This window comes from Fusarium graminearum, chromosome 2, assembly GCF_000240135.3.
Source record: "Fusarium graminearum PH-1 chromosome 2, whole genome shotgun sequence".
In the NCBI taxonomy this organism is placed as follows: domain Eukaryota; kingdom Fungi; phylum Ascomycota; class Sordariomycetes; order Hypocreales; family Nectriaceae; genus Fusarium; species Fusarium graminearum.
Genome location: NC_026475.1, coordinates 4,155,068 through 4,182,987, shown reverse-complemented (window position 1 = coordinate 4,182,987; position 27,920 = coordinate 4,155,068). Strand labels below are relative to the sequence as shown.

Below are 27,920 nucleotides of genomic sequence, written 5' to 3'. Positions count from 1 at the left end.
AGCAAATTGCATCTTGCTTGCACCGTTTCGATAGCAGTGAATCTGATACGTGAGTCAAAGCCCAACATACGATATGTCACTATCCAATCAGTCTCTTTGGTCTTCCAGGTTTCAGATATAAATAAAGAAGCTGATATTACAACTGATATAATGCTACAGTAGTAGCCGGCCGGTACTTCGGACCCGACTTGATGGAATGACGCTGCAGCCGTTGAAACGTTGCCAGCGCCAGGGAGCTTCAGGCACTGACGTCCACTAATCCCACCATAACCCCAGCTGACGTGGTGGAATTCAATCCCTCCCGTTGACCTACCTTACCTGACACCAACACCAGGGAGGCCACTCTGTACTGTCAATCGACCTGACCTGACCTGGCCTACCTATTTTAGATTCTGCATCCATTATCGCGTAAAAGCAACCCCGGCGCTAACACTATCTGCACGACATTGAACCTCTGAATGATCGTGACTGGCGCATTCAAAGCTCACCATGTCGTCCGCCGTTACAACAAACCCGACCCAAGTGACGAATTCAGGTGCGTGCAATCCCTACCCCTGCAATTGAGGTGGAAATCGAGAGTCGAGAACGTGTCCTAACCATGGGGCCTCGCTTCCCGCTCGTGCAGGGTCGTCTAAAAAGAAGAAGAACAACAAGAAGAAGAACGCCAACAAGAACAAGGCTTCTGAGGAGCAGCCTGATATTTCTGAGCCTCAACTGGGTTCGGACAAAGACGCTTTCGAAGACGCTCTCGAAGACGAGCCCGAGACGCCCACTCAGCCCGTACGTAGCCATGACGCTTCCCATATCATGCAATTGCGCGCGCGCTGACATGTATCAATAATATAGGAGACGCCAGTCGATGCAGGAGTCGAAGACGTAAACGAAAAACCCACTGTTCAAAGCAACGGGCATGCCGTAGAGCTCCAGAACAAGAGCAACGGGCTCACACCCCCTCCAGTGGATGGCGAAAAAGCAAAGACCGACGATTCAGACACATCTGCCAAGCTAGAAGCCATGAGCCAGGAACGAGAGGCCTTGCGGGCCGAGGTTGAACAGCTACGGAAGCAGCTCGAGAGCATACAAGAGACACACAGCAGCGAAGTCACACAGCTCAAGAGCGACCTGGAAGAAAGCAATGCCGCCAAGGAGAACGCCGAGGAGGAATACCAGACCCTTCTCGGTCGTGTCGAAAAGATCAAACAGACACTAAGCGATAGATTCAAGCGCGATAAGGCAGAACTCGAAGAAAGCAAAGAGCGTATAGAAGAGCTCGAGGCAGAGAACGAAGAGCTTAGGAATAATGCAGTATCATCTGGTGATGATGTCGCCAAACTAAAGGAGGAGCTACAAGATGCGACCAGAGAACTCAACACCCTCCGAAGTCGAAACAACCTATCGGCACAGAATTGGAACAAAGAGAAGGAAGAGTTACTCCGACATGTTCAGCACCTCAAGTCAGAGATGGAAACAACCGCAAACGCCATGGGTGAATGGGAAGTTATTGCCATGGAGGAGCGCTCCGTTAAGGAGGGCCTGGTCGATAAGGTCTCGGAGCTAGAGGAACAGGTCACCCTCCTACGACAGAATTACGAGAGCGCTACGACAGACAGAGATAGCCAGGCGACTCTTATCGAGAACCTACAAAACGCCCTCCGCGAGATCCAAGATGCCCGCAAAAAGGAGCTCCGTGACATGGTCGAGACCACCGAGGCGCAGATTCAAGATCTCAAGAAGCAGGTGCAAGAAGCCGATGCCCGTGCCACTGAGGCCGAGACAGCAAAACAGACTCTGACACAAGAGCTTGAGCGAACTGCGCCTTATGAGAAGGAAGTCAAGGAGAAAAACCTTCTTATTGGAAAGTTGAGGCACGAGGCCATTGTGTTGAACGATCACTTGACCAAGGCATTGCGATATCTCAAGAAGACCAAGCCAGAGGACAATGTAGACAGGTTCGTTCACCTGTTTCCCATTCACGACGACTTATGCTAACTACTACTAGACAAATTGTCACCAACCACCTCCTCCACTTCCTTACACTCGACCGTGGTGACGCCAAGCGTTTCCAGGTCCTTCAGGTCATGGCTGGATATTTGAATTGGACCGACGAGCAGCGCGAGCAAGCTGGTCTTGCTCGTCCAGGCACCTCTAACAATTTGCGCCTACCCATTTCACCCTTTAATCGCACACCGAGCTCGCCTTCTCTCAACACCGACATTTTTGCGGATACATCGTCTGCAAAAGAAAAGGAGTCCCTGTCAGAACTCTGGGCAAACTTCTTGGAACGCAGCGCTCAAGAGGGTACTGCAGAGACACCAAGCAGAAAGGGCAGCTCAAGCAGTGCGGCTACGGGGCCAGTGAGACCAGAGTCAACAAAACCAGAGTCCAGGAGTTAATGATGAATGCCGAGTATTGATGTGGACATTGCAATAAACGGATGTGGAGGAATGAACATGGTGCATGTTTCAGGGGGTTCGCAAGGGGGGATATTTTACTGGACATTATTACAGGAGAAAGAACGAGATACGGTTTTCAAGGTAATCAATGCCAAGTTTTGATGGTTCTAGACCTCTATGTATGAATAGCTCTTTGAAAGAAGAAGGGTTGGGATAATACGCAGCAAGATGATAAGGAGTTTAGCCATCATTCGCTGTTTCTGCATGCAAGTTCTGCATTACATTCTGTGCATAACCTTCGGCGTCTCTTGTAATGCTTCCAACGTCAATGCGGTTACTCAACGCATCATTGACTCCCTCTACAACCTCCCGTTCCTCCATAACCTCGCCCATGAGACGAACCTCATGAGTCCAGTAACCATGGCTGCGCGATCGAAGATCTTCGTCGCGAAGTGCTGTATTCTTAACAATACCCAGTGCGCTAAGTTTGCTTTTGACTAGCATCAAGGCACGAGCGGTCATTTCGATGCGCTCCACAGGCGAGGGAGGCTCGACGAATGCACGGTTTGTGGCAGATAGGTAAAGAAGCCATCCCAGGGCCGCGTCAAAGGTAGCGAGAGTCACCAGGCGTGCAACACGGGCAGTCCAGTAGAAGAAGTCGACCTCTGATAAACGGAGAGCACGGGCGTTGGCCTGGTAGTTGTACGAGTTGACAAAGTATACATCGAGAGCTGCAATCACAGCAGCGGCCATCGTGGCCTTTGGTCGCCACTGGGCACCAGCTCTGCCTGTGAATGTAGGACTAGTAACGAACGCAACGGCGAAGAGGTTGGCGATGTGAGGCCACAGAAGCTGCGGGAGGGCATAGTTGAAGAATGTCTTTGGTTCCTCTGAGGTACAGAACGGGCAGTTGGCCAGCACATCGGGACCAAACTGCAAGTAGAGCAGTCGACTCTCCAAGTTGACAAATCGGCCCCTCAGCGCCTCATCTTGCCTCGTAAGTACATTGTCTGGTCGTCCGGCAGCGACTCGGTTGAAGAGTACATCGACGGGTATCTGCAGGCGGCTTTGTGTTCCGAGGAAGAGGTTCTCGGGCGAAAAGAGCGGGAGCGTCTGGACGATGTAGCTAACGACAAGGAAAGCGAGGAGCGCGAGCGCAACTGCGACTCGAGGCGGGACGGGTATTATGGGTGCGTGACGGCCGTGGGGATTATTCTTGACGGAGCGGTAGTACGATATAGCCTTTGGTAAGAGTATGGGTCCAAAGAAGATGACGAGGGAGCGAAGTCTATATGTTAAGGTTAGAAGTTGTATAGAAGTATAAGTGACTACCAAGGAGATAGAGAAACGTGAACAGAATAAATACAAAACAAATAATGAAATCAAACTTACGAGTCCCAAGGAATCGCCATGATGGCCAGTATTCAAGTAAATATGACCAAGTTAGATTTTGCTGGTAGTGAAGATCTGGTTGAACACGGTTGTTACAAGTCGAGACGAGGCTGAAAGACACGACGTCAGTCCAGGAACCGAATATCGATAAGGCAATAGCAATGGCAATGGAAAGGTGGCGCCAAGAACTGTCGACTGTCCTCGGCCAGATGTGGGGGCTTTGCATTTGGTGGGGCCGACATTCTTTTTCCAACGTAAAACCGCCAATTTTTCTTTCTCTCGTTGACTTTTCTTTCTTTCTTCAACTCATAATCACAACATTCCCTCCTTCTTCTGTCACAATCTTTGCATCCCCAACCATAGCTTCCAGTCAATAGCGCAATATTAATGCCTCTCGGGCTGTCATTCGCAGTATCCCTTCATTCTCCGTTCTCGTGACAATGAATCAGAACACTTCGCGTGTACTGTTTTCTTTTGGCACTTTCGAAGCTTTCGCGATCTCTCCATGGTCGCCAGAGTCAAAAAGATGCCTAGATCAAGCCCCAAATACCCTGCCAAGGGTTATTCTCTGTCGTGTTACAAAGTCTCAGCTTCGGCAATGAAGAACTTTGCGTCAAATTTCGAAGAGATACATCCCCAATCGTAGTCAAGTTTTTGTTTTAATTACTTGTTAAAATGTTTTGCATATTTTTATTATGTGCGAAATAGCCATCTATGAGTGTTTCTATCCCCTAGGGATAACAAAAGTAGACCCGTTTCTTGCGCTCTCATCAGCCAAGTTTGCTGGTCAACTGATGCCCCTCATGACTTCTTCTTCTCCTCCGCGACGACCTTCTCAGAAGTGATAGGTGCCTCCTTGGCCTCCTTCGTGCCGAAGAGTAGTCCGGCAGTGCCTGCGATCAAGTCGCTGAGAAGAGCAATGACTCCTGTGCAAGCAAGCTGCCACGAGGCGATGCTGACACTTCCGATGGGGGCTCGAGGGAAAGACAGGATCCATTCCGCCCAGTAAGGGAACCAGCCGTGAGGCAGCCAGAACATGGGCTCAGTAGCGTACCAGAAGGGCAAGAAGTATTGCGGCGCGCGGGTAACGACGATGCGGACGACGGTGAGGACTCTGTCGAAGTTGGATCGTGAAGCCTCGGTGGTTTTCTCTGTAGAGGACATGTGTTAGCTATCGCCTTAATTCCCCTGTAATTCTCTACAGCAGGCGAAACGTACTGGTCTTCTCTAGCTGTTCGAGGAGCTTATCGTGCTGGCGACGCAGCTTTGCCCATCTGGCAAATTCATCCTGAGAGCTCGTGGCATTTAGGTCTCGTCGGACCTTGAGGTAATCGGCCTGAAGCTTGCGCTGTTCGCCGGCAGCCTTTGACGTCGAGATAGGAAGGAAGTTGATCAATGTCCAGAGCTTTCTTAAGTTAGCAGATGTAACTCAATAGCGCAGCGCGAGAAGTGACGCACCAGGTTGTTGATCGCGGTGGCTCCAATTGTGTTGACTAGGTTGACGATAACTTCGACAACGAAGACGCTGAGCATAAGAGAGGCCATCGTTGCAGGTCGAAGATCGAGGATGGCGAAGGCGAGGAAGAGAGGGTTATACACACTCAGTGTGTTTTTGGTGCAGCGCCGGCTTATGCTCGTGCAAGCGAAGATGGAAGTCAGGTGGTGGTGATGTTGGCTTTGGTGGTTCTTCAAACGTGGTCAAGCCATGTCATTAGGTAGCCCCGACTGTATGGAGCTCCATACAACCCCTCCACACCACCCAAGCGTTAGCCTCTAGGGTTCAAAAATAAGCAGTCAGAGACTCACCCTTGGAAGACATAAACTGACTTATTAATTTTGCTCACTGTGGTTTCAACATCCAACTTCTCTAAGGCCAGAGCCACATCTGTTCCATTGCGCTTACCCTATACATCACTTCACTTTTATTGCCTTGCCCAGATCTAATGTCACGAGCACTTGATAAGAGTGCGAAAGAGGCTCTCAAGCATGGTGACCACCATCAAGTGTTTCTAGATATCTCGGATGTTCTCACAGAATCATCAGATCAACTTCTTGAGATTGAGTTACTTGGTAAAAGCCATGTGCTAGATCCAGACTCAACAGTACTCCGAGATGAGAATGCTGTTGCCATTCCGAAGCTGCGCATAGTTCAAGCTTTTATAGTGGCACAGAAACTTCACAAAAAGTTCCTAGCGAAGGATCAGAATGTCTCGATAGACCAAGTTTTAAGATCAACAGCGGTCATGCTGTTGATGGACCCAGAGCACTTGACGGCTGCCAATACCAGAAAGAGGCTTATCACAAGCAAGTTAAAAGGCAAGAGCGTCGAAGACGTATTGCGCTCCGAGAAACACTTGCTGGACAGTCTACTAACCAGTCGTCTCCATCGGCATACCAAATCACCAACATTATGGAACCATCGTCGCTGGCTTATGGAACAATATCGCCTCCACGGTCAGGGGGTTCCGGTGGAGGATGACATCTTGAGAATCATCATGGTATCTGGCGAACGACATCCCCGAAACTACTACGCTTGGTGTCACGCAAGATACTTGACCAGCGCATTCATCTTACAATCATCAAAGGCCAAAGATGCTCTGTCTCGAATAATTAGCTCAACGCAAAAGTGGTGCTTCTCACACCACAACGACATATCAGGCTGGCAGTTCCTGATATTTCTGCTTCACAAGCATCCTTCCGAGACATCACTTGTCTTTCGCGAAACATTGAAGCTTGCGAGCTCGTTCAAGTGGCGCAATGAGTCTGTCTGGTATTTTCTCCGATATATCGCTGCCTGGGGAGGCACTACTGCAGACATGATGGAATTTGAAAATGTTCGGAGGGTATTATTGGAGAGTGCTGCTGAAGATGAGACTGGGAAGCGCATACTTGAAAGAGCGCAACAGTGGTTGGAGGTTGTTGATGGATTCCAAACAAAGTGATGCATGTCTTGTTCCCCTGGGCTATGGCCCAACATGGTCGGTTGCCTCTTCGGATATATGAGCTTAAAAACATGAAAATAGACATTGGAAATAAAACAATCTCGTCTCGGTGGTGAAGAAGATGCTCAGACCAGCTTCACCCCGACGATAACATCTAGTTATATAGACAAATGAAGATCTGCCGTCATTTCAACCCTTGATTTCTGGTCGAAAGATGGCTCTAGGTTTAGCAACCTATCAAAGACCAAGATACCCTATAAGAAAAAGCGCAATATATCACTGAAATTGGGCTCTGCTCTGATCGACGCGACCCGAGTAGATAGTGCCACAACTTGCTGGGGTTAAGATTAGGCGTTGGCAGGCATTGGCAGGCATTGACAGACCACCAGCGTTGTTTCATCGGCGGGCCAGGACTGGAGTTCAGGACTGGGTATGAAGTCATTTGAGCCGCATGCGGTGAACTACGATCCATCTTGTCTGGAGAATAATCTATGTGAAATTATGACCTGCAGCAGGCTTGGCACGATAAACCAGCATGGTGTTTAGACGAAAGAGCTTGAAATCCTAATAGTGGACTCGGCTGTTAGATATTGCAAAGCGAATACATCTGTGCCACGCGAGTTAGTGACTCGGATAATTAGAGACAAAGAGCTTTGTTGCGGAAGCTATGGCGTTGTAAGGCCAGGGATATTCTCGGTTGTCTGTCATGTCATATCACCGCTTGGACGAGACCTATATATAAAACTTATAATGGGGAATATGATGGGATTTTGCATAATTGAAATTCGCAAAAGGAACAAATCTGAGACCCGAAGGATCAGTATTCTGAGCTTGGGTTCAGAGGGAGGCAGTGTAACATGTTTGAATATTCATGCAACTCGTTCAATTCGAGGTGATAGTCAATATCTGCATGTGTCAAGAATATTGACTCGGACATCAGCTCCGTACTGCACAGTACCCGTACCATGAAACAACAATAACGCAACATTATCTCGAAAAAGGCATCTGCTGACCTGCAATCACTAGAATGGCGTATAACAAAACTGGAGCAAGCTGAGAGTTTTGAGGCTTGCAGCAGTAGTCAGGGGTTGGAGGTTGTTTTGACGCGTAAGAAACGCTAGACTTATCGAGTCAGTTGAGGAAACAAAACCCTTGGATCCAATACCATTGGGCGTGAGATGCAAGTCTAGGGGATATACGGCGGCGATGGTGGCCTGACTGCATGTTTGACGCCAGGGCATCAAGCTTTCTTGTCTCGATACTGTCTAGATGTACATATCGAATGTCATCAAAAGCAAGGGATGGCATCAATAGTGAACCACAATATGCAGCCTGGTTCCCACTGAACGCGTGTATCAACCGCTGAAGCTTGTTTTTTAGGTTCTTTTTTTTTTACCGCTTGCTCCACGTTGCTTTGCATCGTACGGATATTATGTGCGCCAATATGCAGATCTTGTAGGGGGATTTAGCCCGGGCAACTTGACCTGCCTAGATAGATGAACCTAAACGCATCCGTTCATGTGCAAGGACGCTTATCGTTTCAGGGGTTGGATGTGTCCGTATTTGGCGACGGTTGCATCTCTTGGAAGCACATGGCAACAGAGGACAAAGACAAGACAAGCATTAGCTATCATCTGTGGCCGATATCATTTGCCCTTATCCTTAACAAGGTAGAGAGCACGGCAGGTTCCATGTAGGTAATCTCCACAGTTGGAGGGTTTCCACCGGAAACATGAACGCTCCGACCATGCAAGCGGCTAAGACTTGACGGACCATTCAGAAGGTTACGACCCTGGCACTAGAAGATATGAAGATCCAGTGATGAGCAGAGAGGGATTGCATGTAGAGATGACTGCAGTGTGTTACACACGACTCGAAGGGCGTTTCTTTGTTATTGTTTTCATGTTTCAAAAGAGTCAGTTTTGGTAGTGACTGATTCAGTTCAAAGAGATGGCCAAGAATACGAAGCAGTGTACGGTATTATCAAGATCGGTAGACATGGACTAGGTCCAGATGATCATCAAGCCAAGATATTTTGACACCCAATTAGAGTCCTGTTCCAGCCTAGCTCTGGGGTCTAGAGCCTGGGTCTGGTGTCGTGAGAGAGATGAGATTTGAGGTGAGGTGACATAAATGCTACTCTATCTTTGCCATGTTTAAATGATTTATCTATTTTGACAGATTGGAACTTGGCTGTTAGTGGTTGGCCCGTTGATTAATAGGCTCCTTTTACGATGGAAGACTCGGGGCACAGACAGGGTATATGTACTGCTGCACTCACTGAAGGCACACCCAAACTAGGTCCCTAGGCAGGCCCACTCTCCCCCATACCGTCTACTGCATCTCACATACCACTTCCCGTCACTCCCTCCACCTCCACCTCTGCCTCCACCCTCTTTCTCTCTCTCTGCATCTGCTGCCTCTCTTTTATACTGTATTGTACCTTGCATTTACCTTAATTCGTAATAATCCCTCCCCCTCCTCTGTCTTCCTTTTTCTAGGTTTTGTTTCGTTTCATACTCTCCTTTGCGATTTCCCTTTCTTTGTTGCTTGCTCTTTGTCTTGCGCAAATCAGACCGTGCTCCCACATCGAGTATCATTATCCCGACCTCCAATTCCAATTCACCCCAGCCCTTGAAAGAAATACTTCAGACGCCCTGTTCCAAAAAGAAAGAGAGACTCGGGAATTGGTCTCACTGTAACCAAGCCACTTCCATTGTGTGTCTTTGCTTGTGTCCTCCAACTTGCGCCAGGTTATAACTCGACGTCTTTACTGTGTCGTTTTGCTTCCAATGCTGGGCTCATAAACCTAATTCTTAATACCCTCGGCCAACTCTGGCTCCAGAGGCTTTGTTCGATTCGACTTCACTGTTCTTTCTCAGCCTCGTCAATTTCTGTTTTCACTGAATAGACGCGTTTGAGACAGGTTGTGACGAGCTGCTCCAATCAGCACCGAATCGACCTTGGTCTGTCTTGTCTCAGTGCAAGCCAACTCACGGTTATATCAACCACTTCCGCTTCCGAGTACAACAAGCGGCCACCAGAATTTCACTATTCTGATATCAACGCAACTTCAAAATGCGTCCAGGAGCGCTATTAGCACAGCTGGCTTTCGCCTCGTCTGCCAATGCATTCTTTCCTTATACCCCGGATTGGCGAGTTGATGTTGGACAAGAGAGTGTGGGGCGAAGGTCCAAGACCGTTGGAAACGGTGGTGGTGTTCGCATGGGTATTAAGCAGAGAGCTCCCAAGGTTTGTTTTACGAATTGGCTTGATACCATTTATACTGACTAGTCTACCACAGTCCAGTCAACCGTTATCAGAGAGAGCAGCCCATGAAGCAGCACGATTAATCGCAAAGTACACAGGAGGAACTGTCCCAGCCACCAGTGTGCTGGCCAAGCGCGAAAATGAGTACAATGTCATGGAGGCAGCGAAATCGACAACGAAACACACTCAGGGTGTGAACCAAGACGGCACTGATTATTCGTACTTTATCGAAGTGGGAGTTGGATCAGAAAAGAAGCCCATGTATATGCTTATCGACACAGGCGCTGGCTCAAGTTGGGTTATGGGCACTTCCTGTACCAGCAAAGCCTGTACGATGCACAACACATTCGGCGCCGACGACTCAGACACACTCAAGGAGACAGGCAAATCCTTCAGCATTGCATACGGCTCAGGAAAGGTTTCTGGCAACTGGGCAACTGACACACTTACCGTGGCCGGTATGGACATCAACTACCAGTTTGGACTGACGCATACGACATCGGACCAGTTTCTCTCTTTCGCCTTTGACGGTATTCTTGGTCTTGCGATAAACAAGGGATCCAGCGGAAACTTCCTCAACGCCCTGGCTGAGTCGAAGGAAGTCGACAAGAACATGTTCTGCGTCGCTCTAAACCGTGCGGCTGACGGTACCAACGAGGGCGAGATCAGCTTTGGCTCGCCGAACCCCGATAAGTACACTGGCGAAATTTCCTACACATCTCTCGGCAAAGAGAACGACTGGGCTATCGAGATGGACGATATGGGATACAACGGCGAGCAGGCAGGTGTCGGAGGCCTGCGCAGCTTCATCGACACTGGAACCTCTTTCATGTTCGGCTCGCCAGCCAATGTCAAGAAGGTCCACGCTCTTATCGACGGAGCTGAGAGTAAGGATGGCACCACGTATCATGTCCCCTGTGATAGCAAGGGCAACATGACCATCAAGTTTTCTGGCGTCGACCATGTTATTTCGCCAAAGGATTGGGTTTCTCCTCCAGACAAGGATGGAAAGTGTACCAGCAACCTGTACGGTTTCGAAGTCGTCAAGGGCGCGTGGCTTCTGGGTGATACCTTTATCAAGAACGTCTACGCTGTTTTTGATGCGGACGAACGACGAATTGGTGAGTGGAAACAATGACTGAGATTAAACTCATTGCTAATAACAACAGGTTTTGCTACGAACGCTATCACGAGCGGCTCTGATTCTGACGACTCTGAAGAAGAAACCACCTCCGCGACAGTGACAAAGACCTCCAACAAGCCAACCCAGACGTCTGACGACAGCGAAGAAACTGGAATCACCACTAACTCAAAATCAACCGCAACCGCAGTACCAGATATGGGTCTCGGTAAGGAATCAGTCTCATCTGGCACTGCCACCGCCGAAACAAGCCAGGCGAGCGAGACCCAAGACTCGTCAGCACCCTCAGGGCTATTATCGCAAGCCCGTTTCACATTCATTTTCTGTATAGTACCATTTTTCGCCCTCCTGACTTAGACGGAGTCGGGCAAGCGGTTATACGTTCTTTTTAATACCCTGGATACAATCGTTATTTTACAATCGTTAGACGCGCGGAAAGACGTGCATATATATATATATACAACCCGAGAGCTTCATAGAGCATAGAAAAATCATGCGAGGAACATAGGGACAGACAGACAAAGCTCATCAAGCATGAATGAGAAGATTGGGAAGGAAAGTTACAATTGTACACCCGATTGAAGTGAGGGAGAACTTGTTGAGTTTCACATAGGTGGTTCAAGCCACGCTACACATATTTCCAACCAGAGATAGACCATCACATTCAATAGAAATGTTGGATGATTGAGTTATCGAATTGGGTTTACAAATATCATGACTCGATAATATGTGACTGAAAGCCTGTTGGGTACAGTTCTGGCTTGTTGTCAGGTAGAAAGGTTCTGGAACCTTGATCGTTTCTGGGTCTGACCGTTGGAAAGGAGAGTGTAAATTGGACCCCTATTTTAATGCAACTTGCTTCGTAAGGGTCCCTGGGTTTACAACAGTTCTTGTGGCAAGTAACGGTATATCTGAGTAGAAAAGAACCAATAACCAGTAGCTCCACATCCTGTTAGATGTTCAACAAATATTCTCAATAGAAGCCTCCATTCCATCTCTTTATTCATATCTTCTCTGAGTATGGCCCAGTCCTGTTGGATTGATCCGTGCCCCTGCATGAGCACCTAGCGGGAGATTCCAGCACCAAGGACCAGATTTCCAAGGGGCATTTGAACCAATCCTAGCGCCTATCATGCTGGAAGGCGACGCTAATCCTTGGAATCCTTGCTTATCTGGGGGAAGGACAGACAACCATCCTTTAAGCTAAGATCCTATTACAAGGAGACAATACTTCTTTACAACTTTCAACAAACAGCAAATCTTTTATCCTTTGGTTCGACAGTCAATCGTTTTTTGTTGCTCCTCTAATACTATCATCCTATAATATACCAATTTCACGCATACGTACGAGCGAATCGAATTAATACGTCTTCTCCTGGGGAGAAAATGTGCACGCAATATCCCTTTGCTGCTCCCCTTCAACAATGACGCACGCCAGGAACAATGGCTCCCCGAACCCGCACGGCGAGGACCGCGGTCTTTTGAGCCACGGGCCCGACTACGACGACGACTACTTTGGCATAGTTGCAGATGATCACAGCGGCAGCGGCAGTGGAAGCGCGAGCGCAGACTTGGGGAAGGCTTCGGGCAAGACTGATAGCAATGGCCAGCCTCGAACACCCGGCCGCGTGCGCTTCGACTTGACGCCCGAGATCGTGCCGGTCAGCAATGGACAGTCCTTTGGCGGATTCAGAGACGACGATAGCGAGAGACGGTCATCCGACGATGCATACTTTGATATAGAGGAGGCGACAAGTCCGGCGCGGGCGCATCGTACGCCTCTCCTGACAGACATGGAAGCACCAAGCGTGACGCTCGCCAACTCAATGGGCGATCCTTCCGAATTGGCAGAACACGAGATGAACCGCCCCAAGTCTGGACTCAAGTCAGCCTTTATGAACATGGCCAATTCCATCATTGGCGCGGGTATCATCGGCCAGCCCTACGCTGTGCGCCAGGCCGGCCTCGTCGGCGGCATCCTGCTGCTGGTAGGTTTGACGGTGGTGGTGGACTGGACCATCTGCTTGATTGTCATCAACAGCAAGCTCAGCGGGACGAGTCACTTCCAGGGAACCGTTAAGCACTGCTTCGGACAGTCCGGGTTGATCGCCATTAGCGTTGCGCAATGGGTGTTTGCGTTCGGCGGGATGGTCGCGTATGGCGTTATCGTTGGCGATACGATTCCTCATGTGTTGGTCGCCGTGTGGCCAAACTTGTCAGAGGTGCCCGTGATAGGGCTTTTGGCGAATCGACAGGTTGCGATTGCGGTATTCGTGCTGGGTATTGGATACCCCTTGACGCTTTATCGGGACATTTCAAAGGTGAGAACCTAAAGGGCGATATACACGTCCTCTTATTCGAGAAAAAGTATATGCTAACAACCTGTGTAGTTGGCCAAAGCGAGTACGTTTGCGCTTGTTGGTATGGTGGTTATCGTCTTTACCATTCTGGTGCAAGGCATCGTGGCTCCCGCATCAGAACGAGGCTCCTTCAGCCCTTCGCTTCTTTTATTCAACGGTGGCTTTTTCCAGGCCATTGGTGTTATCTCATTCGGTATGCTAGTGATGAGTCCTGAACCCCTGAACTCGTATGGATGCTTACTGATGACTTTATAGCCTTTGTCTGCCATCACAATTCACTCCTCATTTACGGATCTCTCAAGACACCTACCATTGACAACTTTTCTCGTGTCACTCATTACTCGACTGGTGTATCGATGGTGTTCTGTCTTGTACTTGCTCTGGGTGGTTTCCTCACATTCGGTGACAAGACTATGGGCAATGTTCTCAACAACTTTCCTGCCGACAACACCATGGTCAACATTGCGCGTCTTTGCTTTGGCCTCAACATGCTTACCACACTTCCACTCGAAGCATTTGTGTGTCGTGAGGTGATGTTGACATACTTCTTCCCCGATGAGCCCTTCAACATGAATCGCCACCTGCTCTTTAGCACGAGTCTTGTCGTGTCAGCTCTTGTGTTGAGTTTGGTGACATGTGATCTTGGTGCTGTGTTTGAACTCGTGGGAGCAACGAGTGCAGTGGCCATGGCGTACATCCTGCCTCCATTGTGCTACATCAAGTTGACGACACGAAGTTGGCGGACATACATGGCTGGTGCGGTGGTGGCATTTGGCATAGTCGTCATGACTATTAGTGTGATCCAGGCGGTGCAAAAGATGGTGAACAGTGAGTTCCCCTTCATTCTTATGAGACATCATCCATGGGATTTAGTATATGCTAACAAATCCTTGTAGGCAAAGATGGACCGGCGCAATGTGCATAAGCCAATAATCGCCACCCTTTTTTACTTTTATTCATATAGCATTATAACATTACCTAACGAAGCATCAACACATAGACACTGGTTGAAAACAGAAGACATAAGTGGCGACGCAAAAGCACATGCTACTGCGAGGAAGACTTCCGCTTAAGAGGCGTACCGATCACATATAAAAGGCGGATGATGATTTAGTTGAACATTTGAGTAAGACATGTCGAAGAAAACGCAGGTACTCGCACTCATTTTGGATTTGTATGATTGGAGTTGTTGGCATGGCGTGATACAAAGGTGTCTGAATAATAGACAGTTTCGAAGTTTGTTAAACATAGCACAAGAAGCATGCACATGTTTGTATTCGATGTTGCTAGTGAGGTCAAGCTGTGATATCACAAGAGACTATCTAAGCCTAGTCCCTCAGTGAGCAAAGAATATGACTTTGTTCAAGTTTACTATTCCTAACCAATATCTGACCCTCTATTCTCAAGTCTCCATTTGTTGCCAGCACAATGAGCTGTTTCTCACCCGACCAAGGCCTTCCATTCCCCACCTAGATCCCCATCTCACCAGGACCCAAGACCCTTCAAACTTCCTTTATCAAGATGGGGTGGGCTTGTGTATGCGTGTGTGTGTGTCACGGGCGAATCGCAAGAGGGGGTAAAACAAAGCAACAGCCCGCTATTTGCGCCAGGAAACCCCGCTTTGGGAAAGAGTCGACGTAAATCTCGTGTGAGGGAAGGATGATTTGGTTTGGAGTTGATGGAGATACAGTAGTATATATAATTTAAACCTTCCCTCCCCCTCTTTCTTCCCTTCCTCTCTTTTTCTACACAGCTTAAACTTTGACACTTCTACACCTTGTACCACATACATCTCTCGATATCAACTTTCAAGATGGAGCCTATCGTCAACTACAACCACAACACCTGCCCCAAGTGCAGCGCTACCATTGAGGGCGCCGGCAAGACCTGCGGTAGCTGCGGCGCTGTATGTTGTTCCTACACACCATTTACTTGCTATCATAGCTGACACTACATTCTCCAGCACTGCCCCGTCTAAACTTCCAACGGAGAAATTCACGAAGACATGATCGAGACGAGTTGAGATATCGGGTGTTAGGGATGCATACAACGGAGTGCGGGTTGGCGATTTGGGCGGATGTTGTGACGAGGCCGCTGTTTGATAGCGTCACTCTTTTTTTGTTTGGAAGGCTGTTGATGGTTGTTTAACCTCTTGGCTTTGGGCGGTACTCTGTAGCGGAGATTAAGCTCGCTCTTTTATTCGACCTTATTGAAACAAGACTGATACTCATCTCAATCTATCTGCATAACGCATCTTCTCCGTGAATGTATGTGTGTAAGCTGTCTTGGCTCCAGACAGACGGACCAGCTCAGATTCCACACTGGTTGGACTACGGCTACGTATTATCTGACCCATGCTCGTTGATTGATGGGATTACATCACCCGTATCACAACTACCGAAATAGGTTCAGGCGTCGATCAGAGGGTCTAGCATGGGATAGGGGGCCACATGACTGACATTGGCACGTGGATGGAGATGTCCCAAGTAAGAGGTCAACATTGGATACTGTAGACGCCTCAACTCGAAGCTAGTGATCACTTGTGTAGCCAGATAGCCTATATCATGCATCCCAATACGCCCAATGCAATGGAATCACTATCACCAAGGTAAAGAAGCATGGTCACGTCACCTCACGGGTAAAGTAGACAGAAATATACAAAAAATCAAGAGATTAAACAGGCAGGCCCTACGCAATAGATGTCCCATCTCCATGGTCTAAGTAACGGTCTCGAGGCTCCAAGAGAAAAAACGAAAAGATTTATGGCCTGACCCGACTTGGTTCCCCAGCCGAGTCCCATATCCACACATAAGCAGACGCAAACGCTCTCGCCGTAACCAGTCCACAGAGTCTCTCCTGGCCTCCTGTAACATCTCCCGAGTGATTCCTCGTCCATCAGCCTGCACTGACAGACTAGGCAGGAGAGCAAGGAACGAGAGTCACTCCTCCTCCTCCTCAAAAGCCCCCAACAAAAAAGACATCTGGCCCACCTCCCCATACGCGGCAAGCACATACATAAAACAAAGGTCCCGCTCGCCTGCCAGTGGTGATAATAAAAAAGATGAGGTATCCGTCGGTAATAGCAACCCCCCTGCAAGATTCAGGAGGTCCAAGAAACCATGGGCTCCCACCGACTAGAAAACCATCAATCCAGCGAGAAAGGTCGGCGCGTAGGCCGATGGACCAGACATGAGCGAGACGATATCAAACTCCAGATTCCGAGAAAACCGATGCATGTCGACAGCCCTGGCCTTCTTGGCCGCCACGGGCCTGTTTCATCCGAACTGCCGGGGCCAAGTTGAGGTCGAACTGTGACAAAGGATTACAACGCAGGGTCAATCCACGATACGTGTGCGTGGGCTGCGTTCAAAAGGCTTCGATGGCGCCTTTACAGAACAAGACACTTCTTGTGAGACTTGCTTCGGGTGCTGCGCGACAGCAGAGCAGCGCGAGTAGCGTGCTCGAACACTTCGCGGACACCTTCGTTGGTCTTGGCTGAGCACTCAAGGTACTTGTAAGCAGAGATCTTCTTGCGGATCTCCTCACCCTGTTGATTATCGTTAGCATGTACAGATGTGAAGTTAGCAGGCAACCAATCAGGTTCAATGAACCCAAGACAGGTGCTTTGCCAGGGCAGGGGATCGTACCTCCTCAGGGGAGACGGGCTTCTGGCTGGTCTTTCGGAGCTCCTCAATGATCTTCTGGTCGTATCGCAAATCCTTCTTGCAGCCAACAAGGATGATAGGGAGACCCTGGCAGAAGTGCAGAACCTCAGAGATCCACTGTAAAAGAGCACGTGTCAGCAAGGCTGTGTGGATGTTATCTGGCAGCAAGCCGTTTGGTAGTTGGGGTTGAACGAACCTTCTCCTGGACGTTGTCGAGGGAGTCGGGAGAGTCAACGGCGAAGCAGATCAAGATAACGTGGGAGTCGGGGTAAGAAAGAGGTCGAAGACGGTCGTAATCCTCCTGACCAGCAGTATCCCATAGGGCGAGCTCGACGTGCTTGCCGTCAACCTCGACATCGGCAACATAGTTCTCGAAGACGGTGGGGACGTAAACCTAAAGGTAGAATCGTTAGTACGATGTTTGTTGTTGTTGATTCCCGTCAGAGATAAGCGCCTCTCGTAACGCCGCGTGGCAGTGCGATGACCGAAAGACATCAACGGTGTAAAGTCAATGCTTACCTCGGGGAAAGTGCCCTTGGAGAAAACACTATACAATTGATTAGCGACAAGTCGATGATTTGGTTGCGGAGATGATGGTGATGATGATGGTAGAAGATGGCAAAGTGAAGCAAGGGGCATGCGTCTGCGTCTATCACGATAATGATAGAGCTGATTGCGTCGGACGATGCGAAGCGCTCAAGCGAACAAGAGGCCAGGAACAATTATCGCATTGCTTTCCTGGTGTAGCCTTGGACCGGTTGAAGCACCGAGTAAGGTCGACGCGGTGATGGGAGAGAACAACACGACACGGTGATGGACGGGTATCTCTTGATGAAAGAAGGCCAACTCACATCAACAAACAGGTTTTACCACAAGCACCATCGCCGACAATGACGAGCTTTCGGCGGATCTCAGCCATGGTTATTGATTAGAAGTGTTTTTGGGTGAAGAAGTTGTGAGAAATGGACGAATTTGCTGGCGTAGAATGCGAGCTTGAGCTTGAGTTGAGCTTGTGAGATGGATGGTGCAGGTTGTGAGTTTCGCGGAGAGCGGCGGCTGCGGGTCGATGGGGATGGGATAGAGAGAGAGAAAGAGGAGAGTGGACACGGCAAGGCAAGAGAGAGACAGAGAGCAGAAGGGGGTTCGATTTTGGGTGAAATAGGCTTGGGCTTGGTTTTTTTTCCAGGACCCGAACAGCTACTGGACAGGACTGGCTGGATAGGACAACGGTCAAGCACAGGACAACAGGCAGCCAGGGCAGGTCAACGTCAGGTACCTCTGGATACGATGTGATGTGCACTGGGAACGAGGTACCAGGTGTCGAGAGATCAGAGGTGCTGGGGGGGGTCAAAGCAGGGTTGTTGAGGATGATGAAAGCCGCGACGGGCATTTGTGATTCGCACTGTGTTTTGATAGGCACTTAGCGGACAATGGCAGCTGAAAATAGCCTGCTGGCAGGGCAGGGCAGGGCGTGTTTGTACGGGCACGATTAATTAATTGACAGAGGTTGTTGGTCGTCAGCATGCATAGAGCGTTCGTTTGTCCTAGTTGTCTCACCGTATGTATGTCTTTCTATTCTTTAAGTTAGATCTAAAGTGAAGGCTGAGTCAAGTGCTGTTGAGGCTTTGATAAGCCCTCCTGAGGTGCATCGCATCTTTGTTCGACTCAGGGATCAGAAGCAACAAAACAAAAACAGCCCTGTCAATGTTTACAACTGCCAGGTTGTGAGCATTTGTTCCATGTTTGAATTGCGAGCATGTCTGTTGCTGGGGCTGCGAGCTTGCTGGGGTCTGGTCTGGTCTCTTTGACGGGTATGATGATGAATGTGTACTTTCCCCTGGACCTTGGACCTGATCTGTCGTCACCTTAGGACCAACTCTGCATGTACTCTTTCACCGATATTACCACGCAAATGGTACCTACGTCCTTCTTGTCACATTACGCGGAAAAAAGGGTCCACGCCCGTCCTTTCCTGAGGCAGCCAACTGCGTCTCGTGGCCCTGGCTTCGCCTGGTGGGTGGCAACAACCGCTAACACCGTCCCCTATTCAGTGAGTGATTAGTGGAGTCGGCTCACAGTGCAGACAGTGTGCAGGCCCGGCCAAAGATCCTAGGCCTAGGGCGGCGGGCTGGGCTATTTCCCTGGCGGGGGAATTAACTGGCCCATTTTATCTTACCGAGAGTGCTCCGCCATGGAAAGGAAACTTTTAGAGGCAGCTTTTGGCGTCCAATCCATGTGCAGTTGCTTCCATATCCTGCATAACATGGGAAGTTAAGTTGGTTACTTTACTTGCTCCGACCTCCCCAAGGTTGCTTCGTGTTGCGTCGTCTTCCATTTGCGTGATTCTGAAACGACTCGGATAGAGAGAGTGAGCAATGCCAGCGACAATGATGACGAGATGAGATAAGGGTCTGCCTACTATAGCAGTCACTTGCTACTAAGTATTGGATGACGGAGAATATCAATGGCCAAGAATAACGGGGAGCCGGCCGTTTGTTGAACCGTTTTTGTTTAATTGTGAGACTCACAATCCAGTGAGGTGCATTCACAAAAGATACATCTTTGACTCTTTGACTCTTTCCCCGTTCGTCTTCCCACCGCCAAACGCCATCATCATTCACAGTCATCACGTTTTGCACTATTTCTATCGGTCTGACGTGCACGCCAGTCCTTGCTCGACCAAACAGAGTCCTGCTTCAGAACTGCTGCTGTTGGCTTACAACTTAACTTGTATCATCTTATCCAGACGATGGAACGCTTTAGGCTCCATAGCTCCGAGGCTGAAACCGTGGCTCGGCCTGTCATATGAACAGGACGAAACTAATAAACAACTTCCAGCCACTATCCCATGGTAACAAATTGGCCTCTAGGCCTGTAGAGAAATGTGTCTTTCTTTGGGAGATTTCTAGCTGGGATCTGGTGTCTAGTCATGACTGCAGCATGAGCTTATCCCCCGTAGTCAGCGTTTGATATTTATCACAAGTCATCTCGGCAAGTTCCACCTGGAATATGAACAATGCCGTTTAGCCTCTTTGTGAATTTGACTTTTGATATTGAAGGGAGTCTTGTTGATATCAAACATCCGCGTCGTCATCAATCACGATCGTCTTTCACAAGTCAGTCCATGCAAAGAGTGAAGCTGGCACAAGCTTCCCACCCCTGGTCCGTCATGCAATGTATTATAGCGGAGCTCCGTGCTGAGCTGTGCTGTGCCATCCCGTGTTTCCGCTTGCTAAGCCAAGATACCCAGAACTACGGAGCGTCCAGTCATAGAGTTTGCAGTGGACGGAAAAGTCCTACGACGCCCCATAAGTAGGACTCTCACTCAAGCTCCCCTGATCGTTGGGTGGTGTACGGATACAGTGAGGACGAGGACCCTGATTGACCTTGGGTTGCACATTCGGATATGCATTACCCAGAATCCTACGGATAGACGATGATAAATGACCACTTTTGGATAATATGAGATACTCATGATTCACGGTAAATCTGTCATGCGCCCGTAATTCCTCATTCCCTCTATGCTTTGTATAACAAACACGAACAAGTGCTGATCCCGCAGGTCATCTCAGGCCTTTCAATACACAAAAACGGAACTTTGGACCCTTTGACATAGCTAGCATGTGATCTTGTGGTATATCCTGCCTAGAGCAGTATCATATGGCCAATAAGGTGCTGTACTTGCTTTCTTATCATCTGGATGATATCACAAGCTGCATATATGTTGTTTGTTGTAAGGTTTTTCCATATGGTCTTAGTTGATTGGAATAGTAGAGGCTGATCTAGATATCGGCGTAATGGAAGACTTCAAAAACCAAGGTCTTTCTTTGTACGAAGTTGGGATTGGAGGAACAAAGTGACTGATTGGTACATAGCGTTGGCACTGGATTTTGACGCGGAGTGCACAGATGGTTACTGTTGACCATGAAAGCTATGAACCTCCTCCGTCGATGTTGGGCTTCGTAATACTCAATGTCGCTTTATGGGTAGTTGTTAATATAGACTCAATATTCATCATAGCTCTGCATCTACTGGGTAGCAGAAACGTTGACCTCCTAAGTCTTAGTTTATAAACATAAATAGCCTAAAGAGCATAGTCTAAGTAGCATAAGCTGATCTACCAGTTTTGTCTCTTATGATTCTAGCGGCTAATTGTTCTGATACCCTGAGGCGCATGTACGACATGAAGCTATCATGAGCATAGTGCGGGGTACAGTGCATCACAACTACCCGCACCCACCCACTACTGCGGCTAATTCCGTTCGATGGTCGAGAATTTCCAGCTCAACCGTCCACTCCACAACGAATTATCGTCACGCCCAAAGCGACAACTCGGCGCCGACAGCTTCAATCCGCTCAATGAGCTGCTAGAGCCTGCGAATCCCCTAGATAAACTACCGCAGCTCATTCTCCGCCATGCAGAAGCTCGCCAAGCGGGTTGCCCAGGCCCAGCGCCAGGCCGGCAAACGAGCCCAAAAAGCCGCCAAAACCGAAGAGACCAACTACAAACTTCGAAACCGACAGGCCATTCGAGCAGCTGTGGCTGAGGTCCGACAGAATCTTCAGGATGCGCGCCGTGCTCGACAGGAGGATTGGGAGTTAGGTCCTATCGCCCCCAAGCGTGATTTGGGATTCAATGGTTATGGCATGTTCTCCGAGGGTGTACGAACGGATTGGTCCAACTATGGTCTCTACAACCCTCGACCCGAGATTTTGAGGAAGAGATGTGCCTGGGCCGGTGGTGTGAACCAGCTTAGTCTTGCTGTTTCTGACCGAGTGGTTATTATGGATGGCCCAGACAAGGGAAAGATTGATCGCATCAAGTCGATCAACATCCAGGCGGGGCATGTTACTCTTGAGACTCACAACCGGGTAAGCATATTGGTTTCGAAATGACTCTGCATAATCTAACGGTATCAGGCTATCTCTTCAGGCATGTTTGGAAACGACAGCCGCTCTCAGCCTATGCCCCTCGCGATCGATGCCATCCGCCTGGTCTATCCTATCACCAACCCCGAAACCGGCGTCACAAGAGACGTCGTCATTCACGAGCTCAAGTCCATTCCAGCAAACATGAAGTCCCCCAATATGACACTCGACCGATGGGAGCACGGATACAAGTGGGACCGAATTGTTCCTGGAATCAACGTCATCATTCCCTGGCCTGAGGTGCAAGTCCCCGAAGCGGAAACATTCGAAGGCGACACTATCCGAGAGACTGTCGAGGAGCGATCATTCTACTATAACCTGCTATCCCCACCCATGCCGGAGAACATCATCGACGAACTCCGTAACAAGTTCTCCAAGTTCCGAACACGCCACGAGGATTGGTATGTGCAGCAGAAGGAGACTGAGGCCATGTCGGAGCAGGCCCGCTTGGACTCTGTCAAGTCTATGCAGACGCCTTTGCAGGAGTTCCACGAGATGCAGCGCGAGAAGCGTGCAGCGGAAGGCGAGCCCGAGCTCAGCGACGAGATGCTGGAGAAGCTTGGTGCTATTATTGCGCAGCGCAAGGACGCTGCTCTCAAGAAGGCTGGCGTGTCAGAGGTTGCTGCTACAGATGCTTCATTACCCTCATCAACGACAACACCCCCAACCCAATAAAAGAAAAGAGTGGACTACGTGCGGCCGAGGTTTGGAATGTGGATGATGTGCCAAGAACGGTACGAATAACGTGTAATTATATCTGTGCAACAATGTACATCATGAGGCGTAAAATAGACGCATTTTCCTGTCTCTTCATTGAAATGATTCCCTGGCTGAGTCTTGTCATTTCGGCACTGAGCGTGAGTTGCAAAACATCTGATATATTTGCTTGCCCCTGTGCATATGTAATATGGGTATTTGAATGAAGTCACACTTGCATCTTATTGAGATGCACAAGCGATAGAACGGAAAATATATGGGACCAAGTATGGTCACCCATCGTATATATAGTTTGATCCCTTGAGCCTAGTGATTTATAGCTTGGAATCCTTTGGCCCTGAATAGCCAACCCCCTTTTGAGATGACTGGCTATCCTCAGCCATGGCCCTTATGAGAAGGCGATCCTGGAGTGACGAAGTGTCATGGATATAGCAGGCTAGCATGGATGCATCTATGTTGGCTCTACAACACTATTAGAGTTGTGGCAAGCTAAAAAGTAGAGTGTCACCTTACGGTTTGGTACCTCCCGTGGTGGTGGTGGTGGCGGGAGTCTGGATTGAGTTGGATGACATGGTGTGAGAGTGCAGTGTAACTGGACTGAAAGTACGAGGACTAAGATCAAGAATATGTTCTAAAGAGCTTAGTAGAAGGAGCACAAAGCACGAGAACGGTAAGACGAGTGTTCTTCCCCATGGGAAATCTGACAACTGCTAATGTGGTGTGTCTCGAGAAGGTCATGGCTGAATGATAGAGAAGTAACCGAATGGAATCGGAAATATGGTGTCTTATATACATGAGTCCAATACAATTGGGCTCTGTTATGATAGAGCTGTCCCTGATACAAAACCTTTCACGAAGGCCTCAACTCTTCACCCACCATCTAACATTCCGGGCAAAGATACGCCCGCAGCTCGAGACACAGCCCAACTTGACCGGTGATCCAGGCTTCTACTTTGATAGCAGCAGAAGTGCAACTCACACACAATATTAGAATCAGGATTGAGACTCGGTCAGTGGCCGTAGCTAAAAGGCGGTGATAACTACCTACCTACACACATATACATACGGGATACGGGATACACCGAAGAAATTACTGCCGTTTTGACGTATGCAGAGCAGAATACATGTAGTCGTGTGTTGTTGTGTAACCAGGAACCTGGACCGTTACCTTCCCCTTTAGGAAGACTGAAGACGACAGCCACTCGCGTTGTGCATCTTTATCGAGTAAAGATTTCCGAAAACGTTGTGTTACAAGACAGAGAGACACAACCAACATGTAAGCCAATGAACCCCAACCCACCACCACCTGTCTGCATTCTGCATTTTTTTCCTACTGAAGAATATAGAGAAGCGGTGAAGTGTTGGATCCTTGGGAAATATTGTCCTTGTTGGGTTCTGTGATGATATATGACTTTTTGGTTGCATAAGCACGTGGGAGTGAAGATGCTGCGCCTAAAGCTCACGCATCAGATCCAACAATGCGAGGCGCGATTCTGCACTTCGACTTGCATTGGTCTCGCTTATTTGACGTGCTTTGTTGGCCTTAAGCTTGTCTAAGTGGAGAAAAGAGGGAACAAAGCGCGAATAATGGCATTCTGATGAGGCTCTTCTGAATACCGCGCCTAAGCCTCGTTCACAGAGCGACACTTTGAGGCCACCCACTTCTCCAAGTTATAGCGGTGAGCACTCAAATATGATAAATGTTGACGTAGAGTTAATTGAATTTCTCAGCTCGGGTGACACGGCCTTGAACAACCGATGTTATCCTCTTCTTCCTTCCCTGAGGCTAAGTTGAAGTGTTCTCCCTAGTTCTATTCTGGCTTCACCGAAATGCTTCAAGCTAAGTTAACTAGTTCCATTCCACCTTCGTCATAGAACAATTAAAAGAAGGAATCCGATATTCCATCACAAGTAAGGAATTAGCCAAAGCATGCCGAGAGGAGATATTGTAGCAAATTAGGGCGGGTCTCCATTGATCTGTCTATATAACAAGTCACATTTGACGGGAGTTCATATATTTGTAATTAAATGGCAAATTAATTTTCATAACACCCTGTCCATGAGTATTTGAACCTATATGAATAACGAAGGTGGTTATACATGGAATGGGATCGTGAAGTGTTTGAGCGGCATGATATGTACAATCGCATCTGCATCCAAGACTTTCAACTATTATTACGGCCGACCTGTACGACCATGTATCCCGACGAAGAGGCATAAATTAGGCAAGTGAGGTATCGTTGAAAGGAAATAATGGAAAAAGATAGAAGGGAAACACAGAATTTGACACCGACTTCGCATAACACCAGCAAGTAACGCACTCTTAAAGCCTACTCCGACCCAGAGTTGTGTCTCTCTGCGGCAATCCAGTACCAGCAAGGGATGAACGGGGATGGGGATGTTCTATGCAAAGTTGAATACGAAGAAGACGATCCTGCAAGGAAGAGGTATCGTAGATGAAACGGTTGAGCATGGGACTCGTGTCAGAGGGTCTGATGGCGACCAGTTAGTTTGTAGGCGAGCGTGCCACTCTGGGTTCACTTGCTCTTCATGACATTTCATAGTTTCCGAAGAAATAGACATATCTCGTGAAGACATTGTGCATATACTCGTTGTGATAGAAATAACAAGGGGTTGGACGATATGCAGTGACAGGATCTAGTTCCGGCGTAGGCTTTGACTTCTGCGAGTCAGCAGGATCAGGAGTAATTGGAGGAGGAAACACAGAGGCTGATCATAATAAAAGTAGAAGTAGAGGGAATTTACTTGGAAACGGGTTTTAGTTTACAATGTTCAGTTTAGAGAGACTGCCGACTCTTATAGATGTGGCAGCTCCGGACTCCGGGGTTCACAAGCCAAACTCGGGGCCGGTTGCCGGTTTGAACCACAAACCCCCTTTAAAGGAACAACAAGACAAAGAGACACAAGTCCTACGCTAGAAAACACAACAACAGACGCTAAGAACCAAAGGATGAGCCAACCGGTTGAGTTCATCGACCTCCGGAGTGTGGATACCCACCATCGTCCGTGTGATTCGGGAAAAGTGGAGTCTTTTCATCGGAACACCGGTGAGATGTCCGGGATGTTTTGCTTTGAGGCTTTGACTAGAGGGGGATTGTTTTAGAATACGAGTGAGCTGAGTAAAAAGCTCAGGGGTTTATCTCACAGAAAACCCTGCTCACTGATCCTGAAATTGCACATAGTTTGATACGACTTGACATCATTTACTAACGACTAATGAGTATACTTATCAGAGATTAAGAATAATTCGAGTATATATATGGAGATTCAATACAGGAAGACTCTAGTATATATAAGGTGATATACTGGACCTACCCCCCTACTTCCAAGTCCGTGACAATTGAGTGTCAATTATAGCCATCCATCTCAACATTTATATACACTTTATGATCCTTTTACAATCGGCTGGGAATTTGAAAAGAAGTCCCCAGGATCAAGTCAAGATCAATGATCTTATTCTTCAAAACATCGAGTCTGGTACTACCGGCAGCAGTGCCATCAACTGTTTCTGGTGGGTTGGTGGTCGCTGCAGCTCCACGAAGGAGTCGCTCCTGGACGGAAGAGATGTCGTAGATTTGCACACTAAGCATTATACTGCGAGGCTCGGGTCTAAGATGGTTTCATTTAGTCAGCTTTGGCGTATTAGGAAGAGGTTACTACTGACCGCTTCCGACCGCTCCCCTCGACCGTCTGAGTAGACGAGTTGGCGGACTCCATGATAGGATAACACGTAACACAACGTAATATTCCTGGGATGTATGAACGTATGTATTATATAAGGAGGTCTGATATGCCTATGATAGCTTTATAAATAATGGGTTAGAGATTATTTCACTCTCAAGTCCAAAATGACGAGTTGCGAATGATCAAGAAGGTTGAAACCAAAGTCTTGAGGATCATTCTGCGGAAAAGTCGAGATTCTCAGACTCGACTCGGCATTATATATCTAGCGGGACAGAACAAGAAAAAGTAAAATTACAAAACATTTCTTTGCCCCGGTCGGGATGAGACGCCACGTCGACGCTGGATGATTGGTAGTGACAAGATGAGCGCGTGCATATATCTAGATCATATGCCATATGCTGCATCTCTCACCTTGCAAGTGCGTTACGATGGGATCTATCATATCTGAGGATCAGACAGAACTGTCCATGGAGAAACGCTCTCAGAGGCGTGCAGCCAAGAACCTGCGGGGTGAGATCGTCTTGAGGAGAGAAGAGAGACTGGAGAATGCTTGGGTTGAGTATGCACGACAGGGGTGCAAAACAAGAGGCAACAGCTTGGGCACCGCTGGTACCGGGCGGCAATGACATGTAATAGGGCGTACGGTAGAGTTAGATATATGCCAGAGTTGCCTTAGTTGATCATACGATGCTGCGGGTAATAGATAGTTCAGCGTGCAGGGCCGATTCGGGCTAATTGCGATCTGCTGTGTAAAGACGATGTGCGGCATTCATTCATGATTGGACCTATTTCATGCAGTGTCGGTACTTGAGACGCTAGATAGATCTAGGAACGGGCCCCAAGAGGCCGGGTTGGCCATTGATCTTAGAGGTAGACCGAGTAAGGATCCAAGCTCAGGCCGTTCCGTTCTAGTATCAACGGGGAATGTGTAGTCCAGTTGCACCACTTGCAAAGTAAATGCTGTGTAACGGTCTGAGCACTATATGAGCTGTTCAACTGACCGCCGTGATGGATTTAAGTCTAGACTCGTCATAATCAGACCAATTATTTTACTTGGCTGACGTAGTATAGAATCTCCTATAGCCAAGAGGCATCTAGTGTCCGTATTATAAATCTCAATCTTCATCGGGTACTTCGCCTACCAAATTCGAGAACTGACAGACAATGCGGCAAAGAGAAACCTCGCGTAGCAATATCATCATCATATCTCATCACTTGTCACAATCTGTTGGTTACAGATTCTCTGCGTCTGATCAGACGACCCCGCGAGACGAGAAATTAAACCACATAACAAGATTAACGTAGTTGTCTCACCTCACTCGCCCTCCCGCTGGGCCACTCACATCGCCTATTTTAAGCCATAGAGGTACTGCTGGATCTCAACGAGCGGACGGCTGCATTTCAGT

General features: G+C 48.4%; 10 protein-coding genes across 10 annotated transcripts; 7 read left to right on the top strand and 3 right to left on the bottom strand.

The window, feature by feature from the left end:
- Positions 1-489: 489 nt before the first annotated feature.
- FGSG_04393 (uncharacterized protein) lies at positions 490-2,393 on the top strand (the record flags this gene model as incomplete). Its single annotated transcript, XM_011322911.1, has 4 exons — positions 490-535; positions 626-780; positions 847-1,949; positions 2,000-2,393. The coding sequence occupies 4 exons, from the start codon at positions 490-492 to the stop codon at positions 2,391-2,393; spliced, it is 1,698 nt and encodes a 565-aa protein (XP_011321213.1).
- Positions 2,394-2,633: 240 nt separating this feature from the next.
- FGSG_04394 (uncharacterized protein) lies at positions 2,634-3,805 on the bottom strand (the record flags this gene model as incomplete). Its single annotated transcript, XM_011322910.1, has 2 exons — positions 2,634-3,681; positions 3,786-3,805. The coding sequence occupies 2 exons, from the start codon at positions 3,803-3,805 to the stop codon at positions 2,634-2,636; spliced, it is 1,068 nt and encodes a 355-aa protein (XP_011321212.1).
- Positions 3,806-4,586: 781 nt separating this feature from the next.
- Positions 4,587-5,330, bottom strand: FGSG_04395 (uncharacterized protein; the record flags this gene model as incomplete). Its single annotated transcript, XM_011322909.1, has 3 exons — positions 4,587-4,936; positions 5,004-5,190; positions 5,244-5,330. 3 exons carry the CDS (start codon positions 5,328-5,330, stop codon positions 4,587-4,589), a joined length of 624 nt encoding a protein of 207 aa, XP_011321211.1.
- A 398-nt stretch (positions 5,331-5,728) lies between these two features.
- FGSG_04396 (uncharacterized protein) lies at positions 5,729-6,727 on the top strand (the record flags this gene model as incomplete). The annotated part of the gene is made up of 1 exon (XM_011322908.1): positions 5,729-6,727. One exon carries the CDS (start codon positions 5,729-5,731, stop codon positions 6,725-6,727), a length of 999 nt encoding a protein of 332 aa, XP_011321210.1.
- Positions 6,728-9,416: 2,689 nt separating this feature from the next.
- Positions 9,417-11,818, top strand: FGSG_04397 (uncharacterized protein). The gene is made up of 3 exons (XM_011322907.1): positions 9,417-9,979; positions 10,032-11,118; positions 11,167-11,818. Exons 1-3 carry the CDS (start codon positions 9,806-9,808, stop codon positions 11,493-11,495), a joined length of 1,590 nt encoding a protein of 529 aa, XP_011321209.1. The 5' UTR covers positions 9,417-9,805; the 3' UTR covers positions 11,496-11,818.
- A 744-nt stretch (positions 11,819-12,562) lies between these two features.
- On the top strand, positions 12,563-14,423 carry FGSG_04398 (uncharacterized protein; the record flags this gene model as incomplete). The annotated part of the gene is made up of 4 exons (XM_011322906.1): positions 12,563-13,459; positions 13,529-13,691; positions 13,754-14,326; positions 14,395-14,423. 4 exons carry the CDS (start codon positions 12,563-12,565, stop codon positions 14,421-14,423), a joined length of 1,662 nt encoding a protein of 553 aa, XP_011321208.1.
- An 824-nt stretch (positions 14,424-15,247) lies between these two features.
- Positions 15,248-15,734, top strand: FGSG_04399 (uncharacterized protein). Its single transcript, XM_011322905.1, has 2 exons — positions 15,248-15,404; positions 15,462-15,734. The coding sequence occupies exons 1-2, from the start codon at positions 15,312-15,314 to the stop codon at positions 15,474-15,476; spliced, it is 108 nt and encodes a 35-aa protein (XP_011321207.1). The 5' UTR covers positions 15,248-15,311; the 3' UTR covers positions 15,477-15,734.
- Positions 15,735-16,038: 304 nt separating this feature from the next.
- FGSG_04400 (uncharacterized protein) lies at positions 16,039-18,285 on the bottom strand. Its single transcript, XM_011322904.1, has 5 exons — positions 18,015-18,285; positions 17,683-17,710; positions 17,360-17,557; positions 17,146-17,280; positions 16,039-17,045 (listed from the first exon to the last, which is right to left on the bottom strand). The coding sequence occupies exons 1-5, from the start codon at positions 18,080-18,082 to the stop codon at positions 16,887-16,889; spliced, it is 588 nt and encodes a 195-aa protein (XP_011321206.1). The 5' UTR covers positions 18,083-18,285; the 3' UTR covers positions 16,039-16,886.
- Positions 18,286-21,489: 3,204 nt separating this feature from the next.
- Positions 21,490-22,938, top strand: FGSG_04401 (uncharacterized protein). The gene is made up of 2 exons (XM_011322903.1): positions 21,490-22,035; positions 22,084-22,938. The coding sequence occupies exons 1-2, from the start codon at positions 21,580-21,582 to the stop codon at positions 22,765-22,767; spliced, it is 1,140 nt and encodes a 379-aa protein (XP_011321205.1). The 5' UTR covers positions 21,490-21,579; the 3' UTR covers positions 22,768-22,938.
- A 3,278-nt stretch (positions 22,939-26,216) lies between these two features.
- On the top strand, positions 26,217-26,528 carry FGSG_12262 (uncharacterized protein; the record flags this gene model as incomplete). The annotated part of the gene is made up of 1 exon (XM_011322902.1): positions 26,217-26,528. The coding sequence occupies one exon, from the start codon at positions 26,217-26,219 to the stop codon at positions 26,526-26,528; it is 312 nt and encodes a 103-aa protein (XP_011321204.1).
- Positions 26,529-27,920: the final 1,392 nt, after the last annotated feature.